The sequence below is a fragment of the Garra rufa genome, chromosome 13 (genome assembly GCF_049309525.1).
Source record: "Garra rufa chromosome 13, GarRuf1.0, whole genome shotgun sequence".
Classification (NCBI taxonomy): Eukaryota; Metazoa; Chordata; class Actinopteri; order Cypriniformes; family Cyprinidae; genus Garra; species Garra rufa.
In genome coordinates this window covers 32540546-32563926 of record NC_133373.1, presented here as the reverse complement: position 1 = coordinate 32563926, position 23381 = coordinate 32540546, and the positions used below count along the sequence as shown (strand labels likewise).

At 34.8% G+C, this 23381-nt stretch overlaps 1 protein-coding gene across 6 annotated transcripts in view; it reads left to right on the top strand.

The window, feature by feature from the left end:
- Positions 1–23381, top strand: part of enah (ENAH actin regulator) — a 132794-nt gene that overhangs the window by 54618 nt on the left and 54795 nt on the right. For all 6 annotated transcript variants that reach the window (XM_073853152.1, XM_073853151.1, XM_073853155.1 and 3 more), the window contains exons 2-3: positions 7562–7727; positions 19513–19690. In XM_073853152.1, the coding sequence (XP_073709253.1) occupies positions 7562–7727; positions 19513–19690 (344 nt within the window). The remainder of the gene's footprint in view (positions 1–7561; positions 7728–19512; positions 19691–23381) is intronic.

Below are 23381 nucleotides of genomic sequence, written 5' to 3'. Positions count from 1 at the left end.
AAGTCAGTAATTTGTTGCATATGTGTATAACAACAATGGCGTCTGCATAAGCACATTTTAGCAAAGCGCCGAGTAAATCAGTCTGCGCTTTGTTTCCCGGCGGACCAAAAATAAACGCGACACTCGCGTCTTCCGGAAATCCGGTCAAATTCAACTAATCAGATGACGACTTCGACATTCCTGAAGTGTTTCCAGTTAAGCGTACCATAAGCATCAGACGTTTAGCCAACGTTCCGTGGGCATGACGTCTGAGGCTGAGACTAATCCTTTCCTATCAAGATGCTTACTAAGGATGCGAAAATGCAGAAAATCGAACCTGATCTGAATTTTTTAATAATGGACGATAGTTTCGGAGCTAGTGTGTAAACATGATTGACACATTATGAGGTTGTATTTGTTTTTTAATGTACAAATATTTTGGACGAGAATTTCGGAGTCAGTGTGCAAGCACCTCAGGAGTCGTTAGTTTGTGAATCTGACTACTTGCCCAGGTTGAGTGAGTAGTTTGTACCCTAACGAAGACCCAATCGTTCTCTTGCATTTCAAGCCTTACTCACGTAGAAACACCACACTAGTCTCCATGAAAATACCTTTGTTACTCACTGAATTGACTCACTGACCCATATGACTGTGCTCTTCACTAACTTGCCAAACATGGTTTCAAAGAATCTAAATTGTATCTCTTGTTTGTGGGCTTTTGTTTCTCTTGCAGCATTGTCTATCTAAGTTTAGAAGGTGCATTTCCCAGCAGTTCAACCTTGAAGATTTACAGCATGATCTATGATGCTTTGTCCTTCAAGATCTGTATCAGCTTTCCTTCATTGCCTAAAACACATTGTGGTTTTCTCTGTTAGGTTATATTGTGATACTGTGATATTAAGGTGGTAACTATAACTGAGACTTTGTCTCATTGTTTGTGCATTTCATTCCTTTGTGATATTCTTTGTGCAAGATCTCAACAATACCTCTGAAATCCCTTTGGATTGCTTTGGATCTGTGGCCAGTGAGTCCACTTGACTTGTGAGGAGGTTTGAATCCTGTTTGCTTGAGTCTCAGTGGATTTGTGATGTAGCTTAGAGATGGCAGCTTGTTGAGTTATAGCGTTAGACAATTTGAGCTGTGTAAACAAACTAAGTGTTAAAGTGTGAGCATGTCGGAGCTGGCCTTCGTGACATGCATGATTCATGTCAAACCTTCAGGGCTAGTTCATCATGTGCCAACACAAATATCATGATCCATGTATAATTAACAAGTAGCCTACCGCTACTCGTAAATTATATAGAGTGTTAATGCATCATTTTTTAATTGCCTAAATTATGATGATAAAATGGATGAATTTATTTTAAAATCAGTTTAGCTAAATTTGACGCAAACTTCGACAGTTTTTAATTAAATGAATGAATACACAAAACATAAAAAAGTTTCTGTAAAGTGCCAGTCATTTCAATTAGACTGTTTGAGTCGAGACAATGACTTCACGGCTGAATAAAAACCACATTAAATTTATGATATTCACAACATTGCATAATTTATTTTGACAGCATCACTGTCAGCATGCGGAACCCACAGCCTTGTTTATAGATGCAATGCCATTACCGCACATGCTGCAACAAGTGTCCCTTCATCTTAACTTGTGTAGTTTATTTGTGAATGAGTGTGTTACACGACCGGAGACAATGGAGCTGTCATCGAGGACGTTACTTTGAGCTGTGTAGAAGGTTGATGATTATTTCTCCTGATGTTGTGGGCGCTGGGTTGCATAATCAGATCTTGGTTTACCATGCTCTTCCCCAGAGCATTTTGCAGACAGCGCTTGCTCTCGCGTCACTGCAGGCTCAGCACGAAGCTCTCTGATGTCGTATTTTTTTGAGCTATTGAGATGCTGAAGTGCTGAGGGAATGAAAATGTTTCCTGATTGCATTGCTGCACTGCTTTGGAAGTTTTTTTGTTGTTTTTTACATCTGATCACACTTTGTCATAATGCTTGTTTAGTCAAATTAATTCCTTTAAGCATTAACTAAACAGTTTTTCAGTTCATCTTTGATCCAAATGTCAAATGCTTGACATGCTACAAAGATTCAGACCATTAGTTGCTAATTAATATTAATATATTTATTCATTACAGTTTTTCACTTAGAGTTAGTTCACCCAAAAATGAAAATTTTGTTATTATTTACTCATCTTTATGTTTTTCCAAACCCGTAAGACCTTTGTTCATCTTAACAACACAAATTAAGATATATTTGATCAAATCAGAGGGTTGCATAGACAGCAATGCAATCACAATCAAGGCCCAGAAAGGTAGTAGAACGAGAAGAAATTGTTGAATAAAGTCATTATTTTTGTGTTCTTTGTGGACAAAGTATTCTCATAGCTTCATAAAACAGTTAATAATTGAACCACTGATGTCACATGGACTATTTTAACAATGTCCTTACTACCTTTCTGGGCCTTGAATGTGTCAGTTGTGTTAAAAATATCTTAATTTGTGTTCTGAAGATGATCAAAGGTCTTACGGATTTGGAATGACATGAGAGTAATTCATGACACAATTTTCATTGTTTGCTGAACTAACACTGAACGTTTAAGCTTTTAAGAAAGACAAATAATACAAGATTTAAAATGGATTAAATGTTTTGCACTTGGCGCAGTTGATAATCACACACTCCAGAAGTTTAGCTTATTTATGTTGAACTGCTTTTTTATGTGCATCCAGTTCCAGCACAGCTGAGCTTTTTATTTTGACAAATTTCCTAAATGGCTTATTAATCCTGCGATTGATGAGGAAAATGCGCGCATAGATTGCATAGCTGTCTTAATTTGGGTATGTGCGTTATTCCATCATGTGAAGTTTTCCTTTCATCACAGAGCGCCTTGTGCTTGTCTCCCTCTGTCCTTGGAATTTATTTGCACCTCTGGAATGAAACTGAGGGGAAACATTATGTGTTTGAAGGTTATTAGGTTGTTTTATTGCCAGATCAGAACAACTATATAAACACGAATGGTGGACTGATTGTTTTCGGACTGCGAGACTGATGTCTGAGGTTATCCAGGTGTGTTAAAGTGTCAGATTGTGGGCGAAACGATCATTTCCAGGTATCATCAGATCAGCAAATAGATGCAGTGTGACAAAAAGTTTTTTTTTCCCCTATATAGTTGTAATGAACTGAGACTAAATCTTTTAAGTTTCAAAATGATCACAAAAGTGTCCCATATAACTCAAGCACTGCATTTACTTAAACATAAAAAATACATAAAATAAAATTAAAGTCATAGTTCATCCAAAAAATTTAAATTCTGTCATTAATTACTCACCCTCATGTCGTTCCGAACGCATATACCTTTGTTCATTTTCTGAACATAAATTAAGATATTTTTAATGAAATTTGAGAGCTTTCTGACCCTGGGTGGACGGCAACACCACTGACACATTCAAGGCCAAGAAAGGTTGTAAAGAACAATTAGAGAGTGAGTAAATAATGACAGAAATTTCATGTTTGGGTTAACTATCCCTTTAAATTCAATAAACAATAATAAAATGGTATTAGGGGTTGGTGAGTTGTTTCTTTTGTTTCCATGTAACTATCGTTTAGGGATGTAAATGTTTCCTGTTTGAGTCATAGATTTGTTCAAAGAGTTGGGGGGTGTTTTTGGATGTGTCATGGCTGTCTCCCCTTGGCCAGCTGTCCTGTGTAAGCCATTAGCTCTTTGACTGTCTGCCATCAATTACACTGTAATATGACATAGAGCACTGGAGAGCTCTCTCGGCCCACTCCTGCACGCCTGTTCCTTAATTAAAGTGCAGGGATTGGTCTCAGCGGACAATCCTGTTAGATTAGCCCTTATCTGCTGGGCGGATGATCCCGGGATCTCATCTCAGCCCGCAGATTGATTTCAGGGAAAAGCAAAACAAAACACTGGACAGTCTGTCATTGTATATTCTGGAGTGCTTTGTCATGATTATTATTTTTTGATGCTGTTAGCCATGTGGCATTTAATCTCAAAGTCTTTCCATCTCCATGGTGGTCCAGAGTCTGTCTTGTGTATGTGAATATAAGGTGACAAGATTTTATGTAAGAATTTATGTTTGTGTAAAACAAGTAGTTTGGACATTGCGTCACTGGTGCTAGTTTTTCAGTGCACAGTTATAAACTATGACAAAAAAAAATGTGGCGTTCATTTATTAGAGGTTCAAGCGGGTAGCGCTGAAATCCTGTTGTAATTGTTAGAATGGTCACGGATGAGCGATCTCCACGTAAAACTGATCGTGTAGACCAAACCGTAAGTCATAGAACTAGTCATGAAACTTGGAGGGATGTTTGTACACTGCCAACAGAGTGACCAAGGCTCACCCCAATCAGCCTGAAGGGGGCGCTAAAGCAATAAAAAGTACGAAATCACTAATAACTCGTAAACCTCAAGTGTCTTATTTCATTGGAATCTTTGGTTCATGCTGGACAAAACCCGACCTCAGATTCGATCGTAAGCCTGGCAAAGTTGTCTAGTATTTCGCAGTTTTTAAAAGTTCTAGTTTTTTTTTTTTTTTTTTTTGCCTCATCAGAACCAAACCAGTGCAGATAGATTCTCTGGAGAGTAAATGTCAATAATTATCAAAAAAAAAAAAAAAAGTCTAACTTTTGACTCACTGTCGCAAAGGGACATCAAAACGCTCAAAAGGGACATGGCCATTTTTAGTAAAATGCCTATAACTCCTGAACGGAATGAGATATCTTCGCCAAACTCAGAACATTTATGTAAAAGCTCAATCTGAGGTTGCAGGACAAAAATTGTACTGTACATTAGGGCTGGAGGATTTTATCGATTCTGCGATATAAATCGATATTTTTTTTTCCAAAGAAAGTATCGATTTTTTAGCCGCGAGTATCGATACATACGTCCCATTCAAATCCCCCGTGTTGTTTACCCCCGTTCGCGTTGCAGGAAGAGCGATTTGGTCAGCCAGCCGCTAGTGTTGCTGTAGAGCAAGTTAGCCGTACTAACTTTACACAGACGCAGATGTCTACCTCTTCCTGTTTACCAAGTCAGAGCGAGTATATTCAGAGAATGGCGGCGAATATAAATCCAGCACCCCCCTGCTTAAAAGCAGATGTGTGGGAGCACTTTGGTTTTAAAAAAAAGAAGGAAAGCAACGACTTGGATAAAAGCATCGCGGTTTGTAAGCTATGTGGCACTAACGTTAAATATTCCGGCAATACCACAAATTTACGAGCGCACCTAAAACGTCACCACCTGGACAAGTTTATGCTTACGGAGGACCCAAAGCAGCAGCGGCCGCGTGACCCAAAACAAACTACGCTGGACATCGATGGCGGTTGTTCCCACAAGTTTCCATCTGCTTCACCAAGGTCGCAGAAAATTAGAGTCCATTGCCTACTTTATTTGTCAGGATTTGAGACCGTATTCAGTGGTGGAAAACCCATTGTTAATTGCAAATTGCAATGTTGCACTTTATTTACTTTTCAAAGGCTTGTAAGCTACAATAAGTTTCAATAAATGGAACTAATTTTCTCAACACATTGATTAATTTTGTCCAGCATTTATTTTGTAAGCTGTCTGATGTTTTTTGAGTTTATTTCAATTAATTCAATCCAAGTAAATGAAACACTCACAAGATGTCACCAAAATCACTCTTTCTCTTTTAAATCTATCAGAAAATGATGTAAGCGTATTGAATTATATAGAATCGTATCGAATTATATAGAATCGTATCGAATTATATCGAATCGTATTGTTGGCTAAATATCGTGATATATATCGTATCGTGAGCTGAATATCGTGTATCGTATCGTGAGATTAGTGTATCGCTACAGCCCTACTGTACATGGTCTTGGTCGAAAGTGCCACGTGTTTATAAGGACATTTGCGTGTCTCAAAAAAAACATGGCCGATGAAGTTTGAACACCTATTAGACATGGTTAACGGTGGCAGATTGGAAGTCAGTGGGCCTGTTTGACTCCCGGCCCTAAATCTCTGTGAGAAGTTTGAAAAACACTCACTGGGGGCGATATCGCATTTTTCAAGCTTGTAAACGATTGTGTGTGTGTTTTCTCACATATACGCAATATTCTTATCATATGTAAGAACTCCTCATTCCGGACAACTATGCCTCTAGAACAACTGCTGTCAATCAAATTGTTTGTTAAATGATTGAGAAGAAGTGAAAAACCAACATTTGCGAACTAGACCTAGGTTTTTTGCTTAATCTGGAATAAAATTACTGTGGTACTGCAGAACTACTGCTCTGGACTTTCTAGGTCAAAAATTATTAAAAAATGTTGAAATTTACCCTTTTGGGAAACTATAACGGTGTCGATTAGAAAAGGGGCCTGTCCGAATTTACCCCAAATTCTATAAAGCCTAAAGGAAAACTCAACTTCACAAAACCTGGTGAGCACATGTGAAAGGTGATTCTAAACAAGCATGCCAAGTTTAAAGAAAATCAGACCACAGCTGGCGCTATAACAGTCATAAACGTTACAAAACTACCTGTATTTGCAAAAAATTATGTACTTGCTACATAATGTCTTTTTTCATATGTGCTTCAATGCCTTAAAGGCTTGAACCCCAGTAATCACTGCTTGCATCTAGATTGTATCTTGTTTTGTGTGAGAAGTGACACAGATTCATTATAACAAACAGATTTATTGAATGAAATATGGCCTCAAGGTCAGGGTTTCTAAAGGACAGATGTGCACAACCAGAAGTACTTTTCTCACAAGGTCGGAGCACTTTTTCCACTCGTTTTCGTTTTCTCGCTCTCGGCTTTTTCCACCTGCCTTAAAAGTGTAGCTGCCATGTGATCACATGACAAGTGTGTGTAAGTGGCTTTCAGTGGCTCTCTTCCTATTCTATTAACGCAGTGGGAGGTTAGAAGTCATTGTAAATAATTTAGTATTATATGCAAGGAAGAGCTGCTCTATAGTGCGAAGTGAGCAGAGACGGGGAGACAGGGGAAATTGATTTCCAGTGTTTACATTTAATGGGTGACTGTTTAATGAAAGCGTGACCTGTAAAGGTGTACTGCACTTGAGTGCCAGGAGCTTTCTGTGAAACCAGTCTTAAGTAGCATGGGTATATTTGTAGCAATAGCCAACAATACATTGCATGGGTCAAATGATAGATTTTTCCTACCGTAAATATATCAAAACTTAAGTTCTGATTAGTAATATGCATGGCTAAGACTTTTATTTGGACAACTTTAAAGGTGGTTTTCTTAAAATTGATATTTTTGCACCCTCAGATTCCAGATTTTCAAATTTCATATTGTCCTTTACTTTTTTTCAGCTTTCAGATGTATAAATCTCACTTTCAAAAAATTGACCCTTATGACTGGTTTTGTGGTCCAGGGTCACATATTTATTGCCATTTTAGATCAGAGACACAGGGGGAGGACATGGACAAACAAATTGTTTTTAAAAAAAGAAATACATTATCGACTTTTGTTCTTAGAGTACCATTGTTTTAACCATGGAAGATTATTTCTGCCAAATTTGTTTTCCTTCATCTAATCATGCATACGTCTCTCTCGTTTCCTTTTCAGTGAGCAGAGTATCTGTCAGGCGCGGGCTGCTGTCATGGTCTATGACGACGCCAATAAGAAGTGGGTTCCGGCTGGAGGATCCACAGGCTTTAGTCGAGTCCACATCTATCACCACACTGGCAACAACGCCTTCAGAGTAGTGGGCCGTAAAATTCAGGACCACCAGGTAAGACAAAGAGGAGCTGTGGTGTCAGTGAGTTGGAAACTAATAATAAGCATGATGGATTGACAGAGAAATTCTCTACTTAAGTTTCCTTACGTGTTACAGATAAAAAGAGGTTGATATTTACTCAGTTTTACAGTTCAGAAAATAAATTAATGTCACCTGTTATCACATAATAAATGCATGGTTGCAAGTTAAAAATCTAATTTAATGCTTCAGAAAGTTGCAAACTATATTTTAAAGTCTGTTGACGTCATAATGTTGGCCATTATGTTAATGTACTATTGTGTGTAATTCAAACTAATTTCTGCATTAATTCGTTTAAAAAAAAAAAGTAGTGCCTAATGAAATATTACACTACATTGACTATATGAGGAATGACTGTGCTAATGCTGTTGACAAGTAATATCTTACTTCATTAAATTCACATGCTTAATAGTTTACATTTTTGTGTTAGCTTTATTTTTATTTATTCATTTGAATAAAAAAGTTTAACTTGATTTAAAGAGAAAGATTGATGCAAAGTCTTACATAAATATTACTTAATTTTTGTATTTATGTATTTATAAATTGATTATTATTAATTGATATAATTTTAATATATATTATTTATATTAATTTATATTATTTTTTAAATAAATAATTTTACAAAAAATTGCTGTACAGATAATGTACTCACCCCCTTGTCATCCAAGATGTTCATGTTTTGCTTTCTTCAGTTGTAAAGGAATGGTGTTTTTTAAGGAAAACATTTCAGGATTTCTCTCCATATAATGGACTTCTATGGTGCCCCTGAGTTTAAACTTCCAAAATGCAGCTTCAGAGGGCTCTAAATGATCCCAGCCGAGGAAGAAGGGTCTTATCTAGCGAAGCGATTGGTTATTTTCTAAAAACATTTATAACTTATATACTTTTAATCTCAAACGCTTATCTTGCCGAGCTAGACAAGACTAGCGTTTGAGGTTAAAAAGTATATAAATTGTATTTTCTTTTTTTTAAGAAAATAACCCATTGTTTTGCTAGATAAGACCCTTCTTTCCTTGACTGATTGTTTAGACTAGAGCCCTTTGAAGCTGCATTTTGGAAGTTCAAACTCGGGGGCACCATAGAAGTCCATTATATGGAGAGAAATCCTGAAGTGTTTTACTCGTATAACGTAATTTCCTTACGACTAAAGAAAGACATGAACATCTTGGATGACAAGGGGGTGAGTACCTTTCCTGTAAAAGTCCCAATAAAATCAAAATTTAAGTTTTTTTGGCTTTTAGTATGACAAAAACAATGACAAAATTCACATTTAGAAGACATTAGCATTCAAAACTTAGTCTCTAACTTCCACCAATATGGATCAACAATTTTGATGACATTACCCTGCACTTTCTGTTCAATCAGATGCTCTCTAGACTCTGAAAATCCCGCTCCCTACACTATAAATAGACACTGACGCTGTGGCTAAATTTGGTCACTTGTTCACAGAATTAGTAGCCTAGAAATCTAGACGCACCCTAGCGGCAGCAAAAATTATTTTGCAGCCAGGTGGGTCTAGACACTCTCAATAGACCTTCTAGCTGCAAAAACCCAAATTGGGTCAGGCCAATCACAACGCGTATAGAGTAGGCGGGGCGGGCTTAACATATGACGACAGAGTTGCGACGGCTGCCACTTGAAAAACAAAGAATGGCGGCTGCAGCTGTCGAACAGCGGTCTTTCGAATCGGCTTTGGCCGCGACTCTGGAGGACTTGGAGTTAAGTTTTTCTTTAAGAAACGAGCAAAGAACGGCACTTAAGTCATTTTTAAAAAAGGAAGATGTGTTTGGAGTTTTGCCGACTGGATACGGAAAAAGCTTAATATACCAATTACTACGTCACCTTCTTCGTTGCTCTGATTGGTTGAAGCGCTATCCTATTGCGTGCATAGGGATTTTGAGAGACAACCGTTTATCCCGCCCCTCGGAGTAAGCCGCGTCTATGGAGAGTTTCCAGACTAAACATCTTGATGTAAGTCTGGCTCGCCAGGCTACAGAATTAGTATTTTTCTGTAGGGTAAATGGCACATAGTCCACTATATAGGGGATAGGAAATGATTCAGATGTGATTTCATTGGGGTAAATGAAGTTTGGTTTCGTGCTGTGTCACGCGAACCGCAGCAGCATTCCAGGGACATGATAGAGTTGGCGCAGACCACAAAGCATTTTTGCATATCGCAAAACGCTGTGTTTCATAGCAGTATGGATGAGATTGTGGCTGTGATAGACTGTATGTGACTTTACCAAGCTTAGCTGCTCTGGTCCAAGCTGTGAAATAAACTAAACGCTATTGGCTATTTTAAAAAAAAAGGGGGTGGGGCTGCTTGATATGTCCCGCCCTGTCTTATGGTTTCAGTTTGAAATTACATCATTACGTTAAGAATGGAATAACACTGGGTGTTTTGAAGCACTTCATTGGACCTTTAAATCACTTTTGGGCTTTTAGAATTCAGTGTGGCATATTTGCTGCTTTTTAATATAGATTTTTACCTTTTTAAAATAGGAAGGCTTTAAAAAAAAAACAGATTCACTGGGGCTTCATTTCTCTTTTGATGCTGTAATTTATTTTGAGTATTGTGACAGCTAAATGGTGCTGTCTTTTAGATTCTGTTCAGATATTAGTGTCGTACAGACAATCCACGTCCAATGGGGTTAACTGAGAGGCGTCTGCATGGCCTTGTTGGCTTCTCCTGCAGAGAGGGGTCTGGTTTCACTGCAGTGCTTTGATGACCCATGACACCGAACACGGGAGGTTTGAGTGGCTCACAGATCAGCGCAGCATGCTTTAAAGAGAATAACATCTCATGAGAAATGCTCCTGTTCTTGTTGTCATTACAAGAATGTTATGCTTGGCTACATTTTGGAAAATGCTGTTCATTTTTCCTTTTAGTGGCTCATTGTGGCATTTCAAGGAATAGTTCACACAAAAATAAAAATAGTTTTGAACCAGTATGAATTTCTTTCTTTTGTGAAACAAAAGGAGGAATGATAAAGAATGTACTGACTACATTTTTTCACATATTATGAGTGAATAAGGGTTGTTGATGTTCAAAATTAACATAAGTGGTCCTTACCATATTAATCTGTCAGTTGCTCACACAAAGCCTTTATATGACTTCAGAAAACCTGAAAAAATGCACAAATGTTATGTTTTTTTTTTTTATAGTGCTTTAGGCTTTTTTTTTGTAATTTTACAACTATATACACTACCTGTCAAACTCTTTTGAAACGTAAGATTTTCAATGTTTTTTTAATGATGTCTCTTCTGCTCATTAGCATGCATTTATTTGATCCATGTACAGCAAAAACATTAAACTTTTAAATATTTTTACTATTTAAAATAACCATTTTCTATTTGATATATTTTAAAATGCAATTTATTCCTGTGATTTCAAAGCTGAATTTAGCATCATTACTCCAGTCACATTCAAAAAACATTCTAATATTCTGATTTGCTTTTTGAAAACATTTTTTATTGTTTTTATGTTGAAAACAGCTGAGTAGATTTTTTTTTTTTTTCAAGTTTCTCTGATGAATAGAAAGTTCAGAAGTTCTGGAATAGAAATCTTTTGTAAAATTATAAATGTTTTTCTCATGACTTTTGATCAATTTAAAGCATCCTTGCAAAATAAATATTAATTTCTTTCTCAATAACAAAAACCATCTTTGGATCTTTCTATTCATAAACGAATCCTGGAAAAATGTACTCAATGGTTTTAAATACAGATGATGATAATAACAAAATAATAATAATAATGTTTTTTGAACAGCAAATCAGCATATTAGAATGATTTCTGAAGGATCATTTGACGCTGAAGACGGGAGTAATGCTGAAAATGCTTTGATCACAGGAATAAATGACATTTTATTATATATTAAATAGAAAACCGTTATTTAAAAAGTACAAAAAAAGTTCAAAATTTTACAGTTTTAGCTGTGTGAGCAGAAGAGCCAAAAAAAAAGACTAAAAAACTTTTGACTGTTAGTATACTGTTTCAATTTAAATATATGAAAAAGAATAGCCTGTAAATTGTACTTTTTTGTGAAGTGTCCCTTTAAGAAAAAGGCTACATGTGCTAAATAATGGGAGTAACCTAGACCTTAGAAATTGTTTTGAATTGCAGAAAATGTCTCATATTTTTCTAGCCATTAATAGATCAAGAACCCAATCTGTTTCTTGACCTGAGCCTGACTATCTAAAGCTGTATGGGTCGAACAGAAATTTAGTGTTGAACACTTATCATCAAAACATTAAAAATCTCATCTGCTTCATTTATTCCAAATATACAGATCACTTCCCCTGCCTACTTCTGCTCTTGCTGCTTCTTTCTGATGCCATATTAATAATACTGGATTAACTATGAACTCTCCAGCTACTGCATTAAGTGGAAAAGGGTAGCAAATTTTTTAAAAATTCATGATTTATATACTGTTCGAATACGTTTTGTGGTTAGGAAGCCATTTGTCTTAGTGCCATTTGTTGAGATTAATTATAACCCTGCTCCCATTTGAATACCATTAACGTATCTTAAATAAAACCGCCATGTTCGTGTTCATTAAACATGGTGTGGCAGTAAAAAAAACCCTGCCACAATACTTCTAGGGTGAGGGCATATTAAAAAATGGCTGTACTGTTTACTTTTATTGCCGTATTTAAAAGTTCTTGAAGTTGCTGAAACATCTACTTTAGAGTTTCTGCAAAATGTGCATACACATGTGAGTGGTATGTGCTGGATCAGCAGCCTTTTAGCCTTTCCTGTGCATTTTGTTGTGTATTTTGTAAACTCCCGTATGTGGTGGGAGAGACTTCATTAAACAGGAACCCTCTTTTTAATGTTGAATATTGCTTGTAATGCATATTTGTTGTCCTGTAAGATTCTGTGTATGCCACCAATTAAATTAGGCAAAGAAATGAAATGTATTATGTCTTTGTTGACTTGACTACCATCTGGAGGAATAAATAGAATAATTTTCCATGAGAGGCATATTGTGTGACTGATTTATGATTAAAGGCCTTCAATATTGTAGTTTGTATTTTTAAATGACTCCTGGATCAGAATTAGACAGTTTTATTTGCTTGCTTATATCTCAGTATGTACAATTAAAGATGTTTCATATGCAGTGGACTACTAAACCTAACCCTTCCAGAAGCTTCCGATGCATGATTTGGTTGATTTAGTACAAGTTAAGTATAAAGAAAAAGAAATTAAAACCCCATAGACTACAGTCTCAGGCTTTATATTTCCAATCAGCTGCAGTAAAAACATAAAATACAGCATAAACGAGTAACTACACTGTTTATATGCATGAGAAACAGACGATACTCTTGCAGTCCTCACTTATTTAAAAGTGAAAGCATTCTATTGATCATGCATTTCTTTACCATGTTTTTACAAATGAGCATGCCACAGATGTTGTCAATGGAGCTTAACTTGTATTTACGTTTCTTTTAAAGAAAGTCCTTTTTTCCCTATTTTTCCCTGAGGCCCACCTATAATATGCCAAGGTTCTGTTCATGAAAAATAGCCTCTTTGCATTTGAAATGAATAACAGTGCTTGCTTATGAAACTACTTATTGGATGTGTTTTGTAATTTGATTATGCTTTAATTTTTCAAGCTCAGTCCGATTGCTGCTGCTCCGTCCTTGCAAAGTCTGCATTATATCACCTGACATCGTCAAGGACTTATTTGTGTGCTGTATCCTGATATAACCAAGTCCATTACATCCATGTTAATAGGCAGCCAATCAATCTCTATGAAGGTTACTCAGTGAAGGCTGTGTTAGAGTTTGTCTTTAAACAGCAGATATTGAGTGTTCAGCTGTATTGTTTAGAGCATCCAGCACTTTTAGCAGTTTCTTTTTATCTATTAAGGGCAGTTTTAAGGGAATATGCTGTTTCTAAGGCCATTAGCCATCATTAAAGTTAAAAGGTGTATTAAAAAAAACAACTTACTACTTTCCAATCAAATATATAATTTGTAGATACAAAGTAAATTGTAGGTTCATTCCCATGAATAGTGTTCAAAAGAATAAAATAGTTCACCCAAAAATATAGTTTAGCTAAAAATCTACTCGCTCTCAAGTATGGAAGCCTGTTTCCACCACTGAATTTTTTAAAAAGGTTATTGCAACTTTTTATAGTTTTGAGATAATAACTCACAGTTGCGAGTTATGAAGTCAGAATTGTGAGATATAAACTACCAATTCTGAGAAATGAAGATGAGTTGCAAGATCAGTCAGAATTCTGAGTTTGTTTCATGCAATTCTGAGAGAAAAAGTCAGAATAGTGGGTTTGTATCATGCAATTCTGAGAGAAAAATCTGAATTGCCAGTTTGTATCGTGCAATTTTGAGAGAAAAATTCTGAATTGCTAGTTTGTATCGTGCAATTCTGAGAGAAAATGTCAGAATTGAGAGTTTGTAGCGCGCAGCTCTGAGAGAATGTCGAAAAAGTGAGTTTGTATCCTGTAATTCTTAGAGAAAAAGTCAGAATTGCCCATTTGTATCCCGTAATTCTGAGAGAAAAAGTAAAAATTGGCAGTTTGTATCTTGTAATTCTAAAAGAAAAAGTCAGAATTGCCTGTTTGTATCCCATAATTCTCAGAGGAAAATTAAAAATCTGAATGGCCAGTTTGTATCGTGCAATTTTGAGAGAAAAAGTCTGAATGGCCAGTTTGTATCGTGCAATTTTGAGAGAAAAAGTCTGAATTGCCAGTTTGAATCATGCAATTCTGAGAGAAAAAGTCAGAATAGTGGGTTTGTATCGTGCAATTCTGAGAGAAAAATCTGAATTGCCAGTTTGTATCGTGCAATTTTGAGAGAAAAATTCTGAATTGCTAGTTTGTATCGTGCAATTCTGAGAGAAAATGTCAGAATTGAGAGTTTGTAGCGCGCAGCTCTGAGAGAATGTCGAAAAAGTGAGTTTGTATCTTGTAATTCTAAAAGAAAAAGTCAGAATTGCCCGTTTGTATCCCGTAATTTTAAGAGAAAGTCAAAATTGGCAATTTGTATCTCGTAATTCTTAGAGAAAAAGTCAGAATTGCCCATTTGTATCCCGTAATTCTGAGAGGAAAATTAAAAATTGGCAGTTTGTGTATCGTAATTCTGAGAGAAAAAGTCAGAATAGCGAGTTTGTATCCCGTAATTTTAAGAGAAAGTCGAAATTGGCAATTTGTATCTCGTAATTCTGAGAGAAAGTCAGAATTGCGAATTTTGTATCGTATAATTCTGAGAGAAAAATCTGAATTGCCAGTTTGTATCGTGCAATTTTGAGAGAAAAAGTCTGAATTGCCAGTTTGTATCGTGCAATTCTGAGAGAAAAGGTCAGAATTGAGAGTTTGTAGCGCGCAGCTCTGAGAGAATGACGAAAAAGTGAGTTTGTATCCTATAATTCTTAGAGAAAAAGTCAGAATTGCCCGTTTGTATCCCATAATTCTCAGAGGAAAATTAAAAATTGGCAGTTTGTATCTCGTAATTCTGAGAGAAAAAGTCAAAATTGGCAGTTTGTATCTCATAATTCTAAAAGAAAAAGTCAGAATTGCCCATTTGTATCCCGTAATTCTGAGAGAAAGTCAAAATTGCGAATTTGTATCGTATAATTCTGTGAAAAAGTCAGAATTGCTAGTTTGTATCCTGTAATTCTGAGAGAAAAAGTCAGAATAGTGAGTTTGTAGTTCATAATTCTGAAAGTTAAAATTGTGCATTTGTAGCCCACGTCTGTGAGAGAAAGTCAGAATAGCAAGTTTGTATCCTGTAATTCTGAAAAGAAAAAGTCAGAATTGTGAGTTTGTGTTGTGCAATTCTAAGGAAAAATTCAGAATTGCGAGATAAACTCGCAATTACGAGAGAAAAAAAAAATCTGATTTGTGAGAAAGTCGCAATTACTTTTTTTTTTATTCAGTGGTGGAAACTGGCTTACATACCCAAGCCATCAAAGCTGTGGAGGAGTTTTCTTTATTCATCAGAACAGATTTTGAGAAATGTAACATTAGAGCACTTGCTCACTCCTCTGCAGTGAATGGGTGCCGTCAGAATGAGAGTCCAAACAACTAATAAAAACATCACAATAATCCACAGTTGATGCAACTTTAGTCCATCAGTTAATGTATATTATTGTGATGTCAGCAGTTTTGACTCATTCTGACGGCACCCATTCACTGCAGAGGATCCATTTGTGATAAAGTGATGTAATTCTAAATTTCTCAAAATCTGTTCTGATGAAAAAACTAACTCATTCACATCTTGGATGGCCTGAGGTTGAGCATTTTTTTTTTTTTTCCGGGTGAACTATTTCTTTAACGTTTGTCTGTTTTAGCATCCCAAACACCTTGGCATAGCAACAAAGGTGCAGCCAATGATGTGAATTTGAGGCTTATTCAACCAGTGACTGACGAGGAGTGTTTAATAAATCATTTTGGAAACGGTTTTGCTTTCTGTTCAGCGGCATAGAAATTCACTTTTGTGTGCTAAATTTAGTGTTTCACGTCATGTAATTCACTTCGGGCTGTATATTGCATATGTATTTAATTAGTGTCTGGCCTGCTTCTTTCTTTATCTGTTCATTTCCTGTGAAGAAATGAACCGTTAAAGAAACCTTTCTCTCTTCCATTGTTTAGGTGAGGACATTTTTCTGCACTTTTAGTGAAGTGCAAGATAATGTGCACTTAAAGGTTACCTTTATTCAGCACTGACCGTGCTACACAAATGGCAGAAATGCTGAGGGGGTGGTGACACTGTACATGACTCATTGCTATTTTATGGTTATTCAGGGTTTCGTGGAAAGCCTATTTCTGATTCTGAGAGGGCCTAGGCCTTTTTAGTCCTGGTTACTTTAATAATTCAAGAACGGCACAATCATCACAGTGATATCCGAGGATGGAGCATATCAGATTACTTTAGGAAACTTACAGGCATTTGTTGACAAACCTTTCATGGTGGTTTAGTGACTGAAATGAGTAAAGTGTTAAAGAGCTGGCCAAAAATGTCAACACATCATTTAGTTTGACCTACCGCGGTAGCCTTGTCATCTATATATAACTGACTAATGTCTTTAGATCTATACTTGCGAGTGTGCCAGTAACTAGTCATTTAGTAGACACATATTTACAAGAACAACACTCTATAGTGAAATGTGCCAGTAATGATTGCTTGTATATATTCTGTGTAAGTGCTTGGAGTGGGGGGGAATATACAGTTGAGCTCAAAAGTTTACATCCCTCTTTCAAGATCTGCAAAATGTTGTTTATTTAGTATTGACCTGAATAAGATATTTCACATAAAATAGAACATAATAGTTAAATTTATAAAAATTACCCTGTTCAAAAGTTTACATCTCCTTGATTCTTAATACAGTGTTGTTAGCTGAATGATCCACAGCTGTTTTATTTTTTTTTTTATTTAGTGACAGTTGTTCATGAGTCCCTTGTTTGTCCTGAACAGTTAAACTGTCTGCTATTCTTCAGAAAAATTCTTTGTTTTCCAACATTTTTGTGTATTTGAACCTTTTCCAATGACTGTATGATTTTGAGATCCATCTTTTCACACTGAGGACAACTGAGAGACTCATATGCAACTGTTACAGAAGGTTTAAACGCTCACTGATGCTTCAGAAGGAAAAATCAGCTAGGAATGAAACCTTTTAAACAGAATGGAGATGTGTACATTTTTTTATGTTGCCTAAATATAATATTTTTTTTTATTTAGTACTGCCCTTTGGAGGCTACAGAAGGCTGCATGTTTCCCAGAGGACAAAATAAGTTAAATTTACCCTGATATTCAAATTTAAAAAGTTTTCACCCCCTGGTTCTTAACGCATTGTTTCTCCTTCTGGAGCATCAGTGAGCATTTGAACCTTCTGTAATAGTTGCATACGAGTCCCTCAGCTGTCCTTGGTTAAAAAGGAGTCACTGTTGAAGGGGTTCAAATACACAGAAATGCTGGAAGACCAAAGAATTTGTGGGACCTGAAGACTTTTCTGTAGATCATTCAGGTAAGAACACAGTATTAAGAATACAGAGATGTAAACTTTTGAACAGGGTCATTTTTATAAATTCAATGATTATTTTCTCTTGTGGACTATATTGTAAACATCTTTCATGTGAAATATCTTACTCAGGTCAGTACTAAATGAACAATAACATGCTTTTTGTATGATCCCTCTTATTTTGGTAAAATTAACATTTTGCAGATTCAGAAAGAGGGGTGTAAACTTTTGAGCAAAATCACACTTGTAGCCATGCAATATGGCTGTATATCAGCACAGCTGTGATTTTGTCCTTTAGCCTTGTGCCGTAGATAATCAGCGTTCCAATATACAGCCATATTGCACGGCTACGAGTGTGATATTGCGCTTATACAACAGTTCGACAGCACAAGTGATAATGTATAAGAAACAACAACCGAGTGTCTTTAAAAAAAAAAAAACTCTTTTTTGCAGAACTACTTCCTTTCACCATGGATTCAGCCAAAAATATTTGGTCTGGAAAAAAATGGATGAATCAGACCAAAGACGGCCAGTGAGATTTACCCAAAACAAAACATTTTCCCATCTCAGAAAACTTTCAAACAGACGTTATCTTTACTAACAAACTTCTAAAACAATATTACGTAACACAAAACATATTCATTTTAAAATAATAGTGCATTTGGGCGTCCCCCATGACACTCGCTGTGAGAAATACCGCAAGCAGAGTGAAACGGTTAAAGTTCCGATATCACAAGAATATTGCATGCCACTCAGCCCATCAGATTCGAGGACCAGAAAGAACTGTTGTGTGTCTGTGTGTATATACAGTATATATGATATATATATATATATATATATATATATATATATATATAAGGCTAATGTTGGGTTAAAACTATGGAAAACTGTCCTGAAAAGTTACTTATACAGGACCATGCCCCAGTCTTAATTCTTGCTGCTCCATTTCATTAATGTGTTGAGAAAACTGCAAAGTTTTCTCCACTTGTGAGTTGTGACAGGATGGCTTACAGTTCACAGTTCCTTTTATAAAGCTCGCTAATTAGTTGCACTTCTGATGGTAATTACGTTGATGTCAAAGGATGAGAAATGGAAATGACTGGGAAAACAGCCAGCTACCACAGAAGCTCGAGAAAGATTCACCCTGTTGAGGACATGTTATCGGGAGAGATTAGGAAGCCAGTCAAGTGTTTGATGCTTAAGTATCTCCCATCCGCATGCGATTACCATATTAACCAAGTCGTATTATTGCTGTAACACCTGTCTGGAGCTGGGATGGCCTCGGTAACCTTTGTGCAAGTTCTGAAGAAATGCATTTACTTTACTTTTGTTGTTATCTACAAGAATAGAGGTGCTGCAAGCAGCATTTTTCAATTTCTAGTTCGTCCTTGTGAATCTTTTAGAGAGCAAGTCTTTGTCTCTGAGATGCAGCGTTATCTGTCATCTTTTAGTAATGCAGATGTTTCTCCTTTGTGGTTTAGTGAGGTTTTTCACTTTTTAAACTTTTGAAGCCTTGAGTTTTATCAGTTTGATCTTTTGAGGGAAAAAACATCACTATGTGTGTGTATTAATATGCTTGAAAACATTTGTTTTAACAGCGCTTCACATGGAAGTTGCAGCGATTCGTATGCAATGTCTCATTGTTCCCCTGAGACCATGTGGAGTTTTATGGACTGCTCTGTTTTGTCTTCCTAGCTTTTTGAGTTTAGTTAGGACTTCAGAGTATATGATTTTCAAGCATTGTTTTGATTATTTATATGCTGTTCTCTTCTGTCAACAGGTGGTAATAAACTGTGCCATTCCCAAGGGGCTGAAATACAACCAGGCCACACTAACGTTTCACCAGTGGCGAGATGCACGGCAGGTGTACGGCCTTAACTTTGGCAGCAAAGAGGATGCCAATGTATTTGCCAGTGCCATGATGCATGCCCTGGAGGTGCTGAACTCTCAGGATGCAGGTGAGAATGCCGTTTTCACACTGGCCTGCAAAGCTTAATGATGTGTGAATTGTGTGAACTGGGTTCTGTGTTACAGCACTTTTACGCAGAATTCTAAAAGTGATACTTGGGATACCTCTGAAGAATCATTTTGGAACTACTTAAAAAAAATTCTGCACAATCATCCGTCTCGCAGTGTATTAAAAAAATGAATAATTATAATTGTAATGATAATTGGGTGGATCATGTTTAAAGCTGCGAAATAAAAGTACATTAAAAAAATTTTAATTAGTTAAAGCAAATATTAATTGATTTTAAAAAAGTGGTACTTTCTAGAAACCGCTAAACACAGATGTTAAATATATAAAGGAGGAAAGAACAATAACAACAATAAAAATAATAGTAATTATTATTGTTTTAATAATCATTCTTGGTTGAATGTTCAAATAAAGTATTAATCAATAAAATAAATAACAGTGAAACTTCTACTATTGAAACTATTATTAAATGGTTAGAAGTGTAATAATAATAATAATAATAATAATAATAAAATGAATAATAATAATAATTATTATTATTAATATTGGTTGAAATATGTTCAAATAAATAAATGTATTAATAAAATAAAGCGCAAATTTTCTAGAAATATTACAATAGTTTATCAACTTATTATTTTATTAATAATTTTATTATTATTATTATTATTGCTTGAATCATGTTAGTAATAATAATAATAATAATTATTATTATTGGTTTGATCATGTTCAAATAAATAAAGTAGTAATTAATAAAATAAATAAAATGGCAACTTATTACAATAGTTAATCTACATTTATTATTATTATTATTTTTAATAATAATAATAATAATTATTATTATTATTATTATTATTATTATTATTGGTTGAATCATGTTCAATTAAATAAAATATTAGCAATTAATAAAATAAAAGTGCAATTTCTAAAATAAAAATATTTTATATAAATAAAAATAAATTTAAATATTTTTAAAATTTAAATATTATTATTTGTTGAATCATGTTCAAATAAATAATGTAGTAATTAATACAATAAGTAAAAATGCTACTTTTCTAGAAACTATTAAAATGGTTAAATATAATAATAATAATAATAATACTAATACTAATAATAATAATAATAATAATAATAATAATAATAATAACTATAATAATAATAATAATAATAATAATTATTATTATTATTATTACTATTATTATTACTATTATTATTATTATCGGCTGAATCATGTTCAAATAAATAAAATTTAGCAATTAATATAATGGTGCAACTTTTCTAGAAAAAAATGTAATAGTTAAATATAATAATTATATTAATATTAATAATAATAATAATAATTATTATTATTATTATTACTATTATATATAATAATTAATCACTATATTATATATTATTATATTATATTATACAATTATATAATTATATTATTATTATTATTATTATTACTATTATTATTATCGGCTGAATCATGTTCAAATAAATAAAATTTAGCAATTAATATAATGGTGCAACTTTTCTAGAAAAAATGTAATAGTTAAATATAATAATTATATTAATAATAATAATAATAATAATAATAATAATTATTATTATTATTATTATTATTATTACTATTATATATAATAATTAATCACTATATTATATATTATATTATATTATTATACAATTATATAATTATATTATTATTATTATTATTATTATTATTATTATTATTATTATTATTATTATTATTACTACTGGTTGAATCATGTTCAAATAAATAAAAAAGTAGGTACAGTTTAAAATGATTAATTATATTAGTTATCATATTGCTGTTGCCATCATGTCAAATTCCAAGATGTGCATCGGTGATTTTGTCCCGCTGTCCATCAGCCCATAACCCTAGTAATAACACTGTAATGCACATGGCTTATTCTTTACTGTAAAATCACTGAAGCTGCAGATTACAAAATCTACACGTTGTTTTTCTTCTTTCTCAGACACTCTTTAAATCTATTAAAAACAGTCTAATTAGTAAATGGTCTTCCACTGTTTTTGTTTAACACTGGTGAGCTCTGCAGAACTTAATTGTGTTCTGTTCTCTGCCCAGTTAGTGAGGTCACATTTGGAGCCAGACTCAGCCTATTGTGCTCAATTAATTGTAATTTAGCAAACGGGGCCTGCTCACAGGGGTTTTGTTTGGTATGCGTGTTGTTTATGAGAGTGAGTCTGGGTTACCTCTGATTGCGCTGATTGGGGTTTAGGAGGAAGTGCCTCGGCTTTGTGTATAACAGTCTGCATGAAATCCATTTGTCTGCACTGTGCATGTGTGCATACACGTGTCGCTTTCGGCCTTTTTTCCTCTGCTGTCTGAGACCCTGGCACGGTCACAGCGGGGGGTCATTCCCCACACTAAGCTCAATGTTCTCAGCATGTCAGGGGAGTTCATTGCTGAGGTCGTTTTCCCTATTAGAAACAGATGATGCTTTGTTTCGTGGACCGGACCCTGCTTGTCTCTTTGAGATATGGCTGATCTGTGAGTCCTGAACTGTTGCATATTGAGCTGTTCTCTTTTCTACAATGTATCACAATTGTAAGGTCATTCTGTTAACCCCATACTGTGTGTTTGAGGCAAAGAAGCTTTTGAAAGGATTGTTTGTATCCATTGCAGCAAGTTTGATTCAATTCAGTTAGGCTTTCATTAAAGGAAAATAGTGTTTCGGTGATGTATAGAATAAATATGAATGTCACAGCTTGGTTTTTGGCTTATAGATCGATAGTTAATAGTTTGTCAGACTGTACACATATACATACATACATATATATATTTATGTCACACTAAAGACTATATATATATATATATATTAGGGCCGGGACTTTAACGCGTTAATTTAGATTAATTAATTACACAAAAATAACGCGTTAAAATTTAACGCATTTTAATCGCACTAAGTTTTGCACCGCGGAACGTTTCTCACTGGATGAGATTAGGCGGACCGATTATACTGGAGCACAAACTAGCGTTCAGACAAGCCAAAGACGTCCGTCCTAAATAGTATTGTATGTCCCAAATCGTAGTATGTTTAAAAAGTATTCCAAAGATTCCCGGATGGTCTACTACTTAACGATCAATGCACACTTTTAACTGCTAATATTGCCCGCAACACACTGCGCTGTGAACGAGGATTCGATTAGAACTACAAACACGCATAAAAAGTGTTAAAAAACTACAAACATGGAGGATATACGCGACCAACGGACAGGTAGAGAAAGGGGTTTGAGTGATAAATAATCAGTGTGTAACCTGATAAAAACTATTTTTTAAATGTTATCCGCATTATATTCCATGTGCAGCAACTTTTATAATGATAGGTTTGGTCATTAACGTTTAAATGCATAATTAAGCAAACACAAGAGCAGAGTTCTCGGAATGAAAGACTCGTTAAAGAACGTGCCTCTTGCTACATTTAATGGCAATATTGTACTGGTCTGGTGGACTTGGTTGAACAAAAATAAGCAATATTTTGTTGCTTAAGCTTATGTATTCAGTCATTATTCAATGGTATACTAAAAATCCATGTAAAATTCTTAATTCTCACTGTTCTCAGGTCAAATATTTACATGCGATTAAAATGCGATTAATTTCGATTAATTAATTACAAAGCCTCTAATTAATTAGATTAAATTTTTTAATC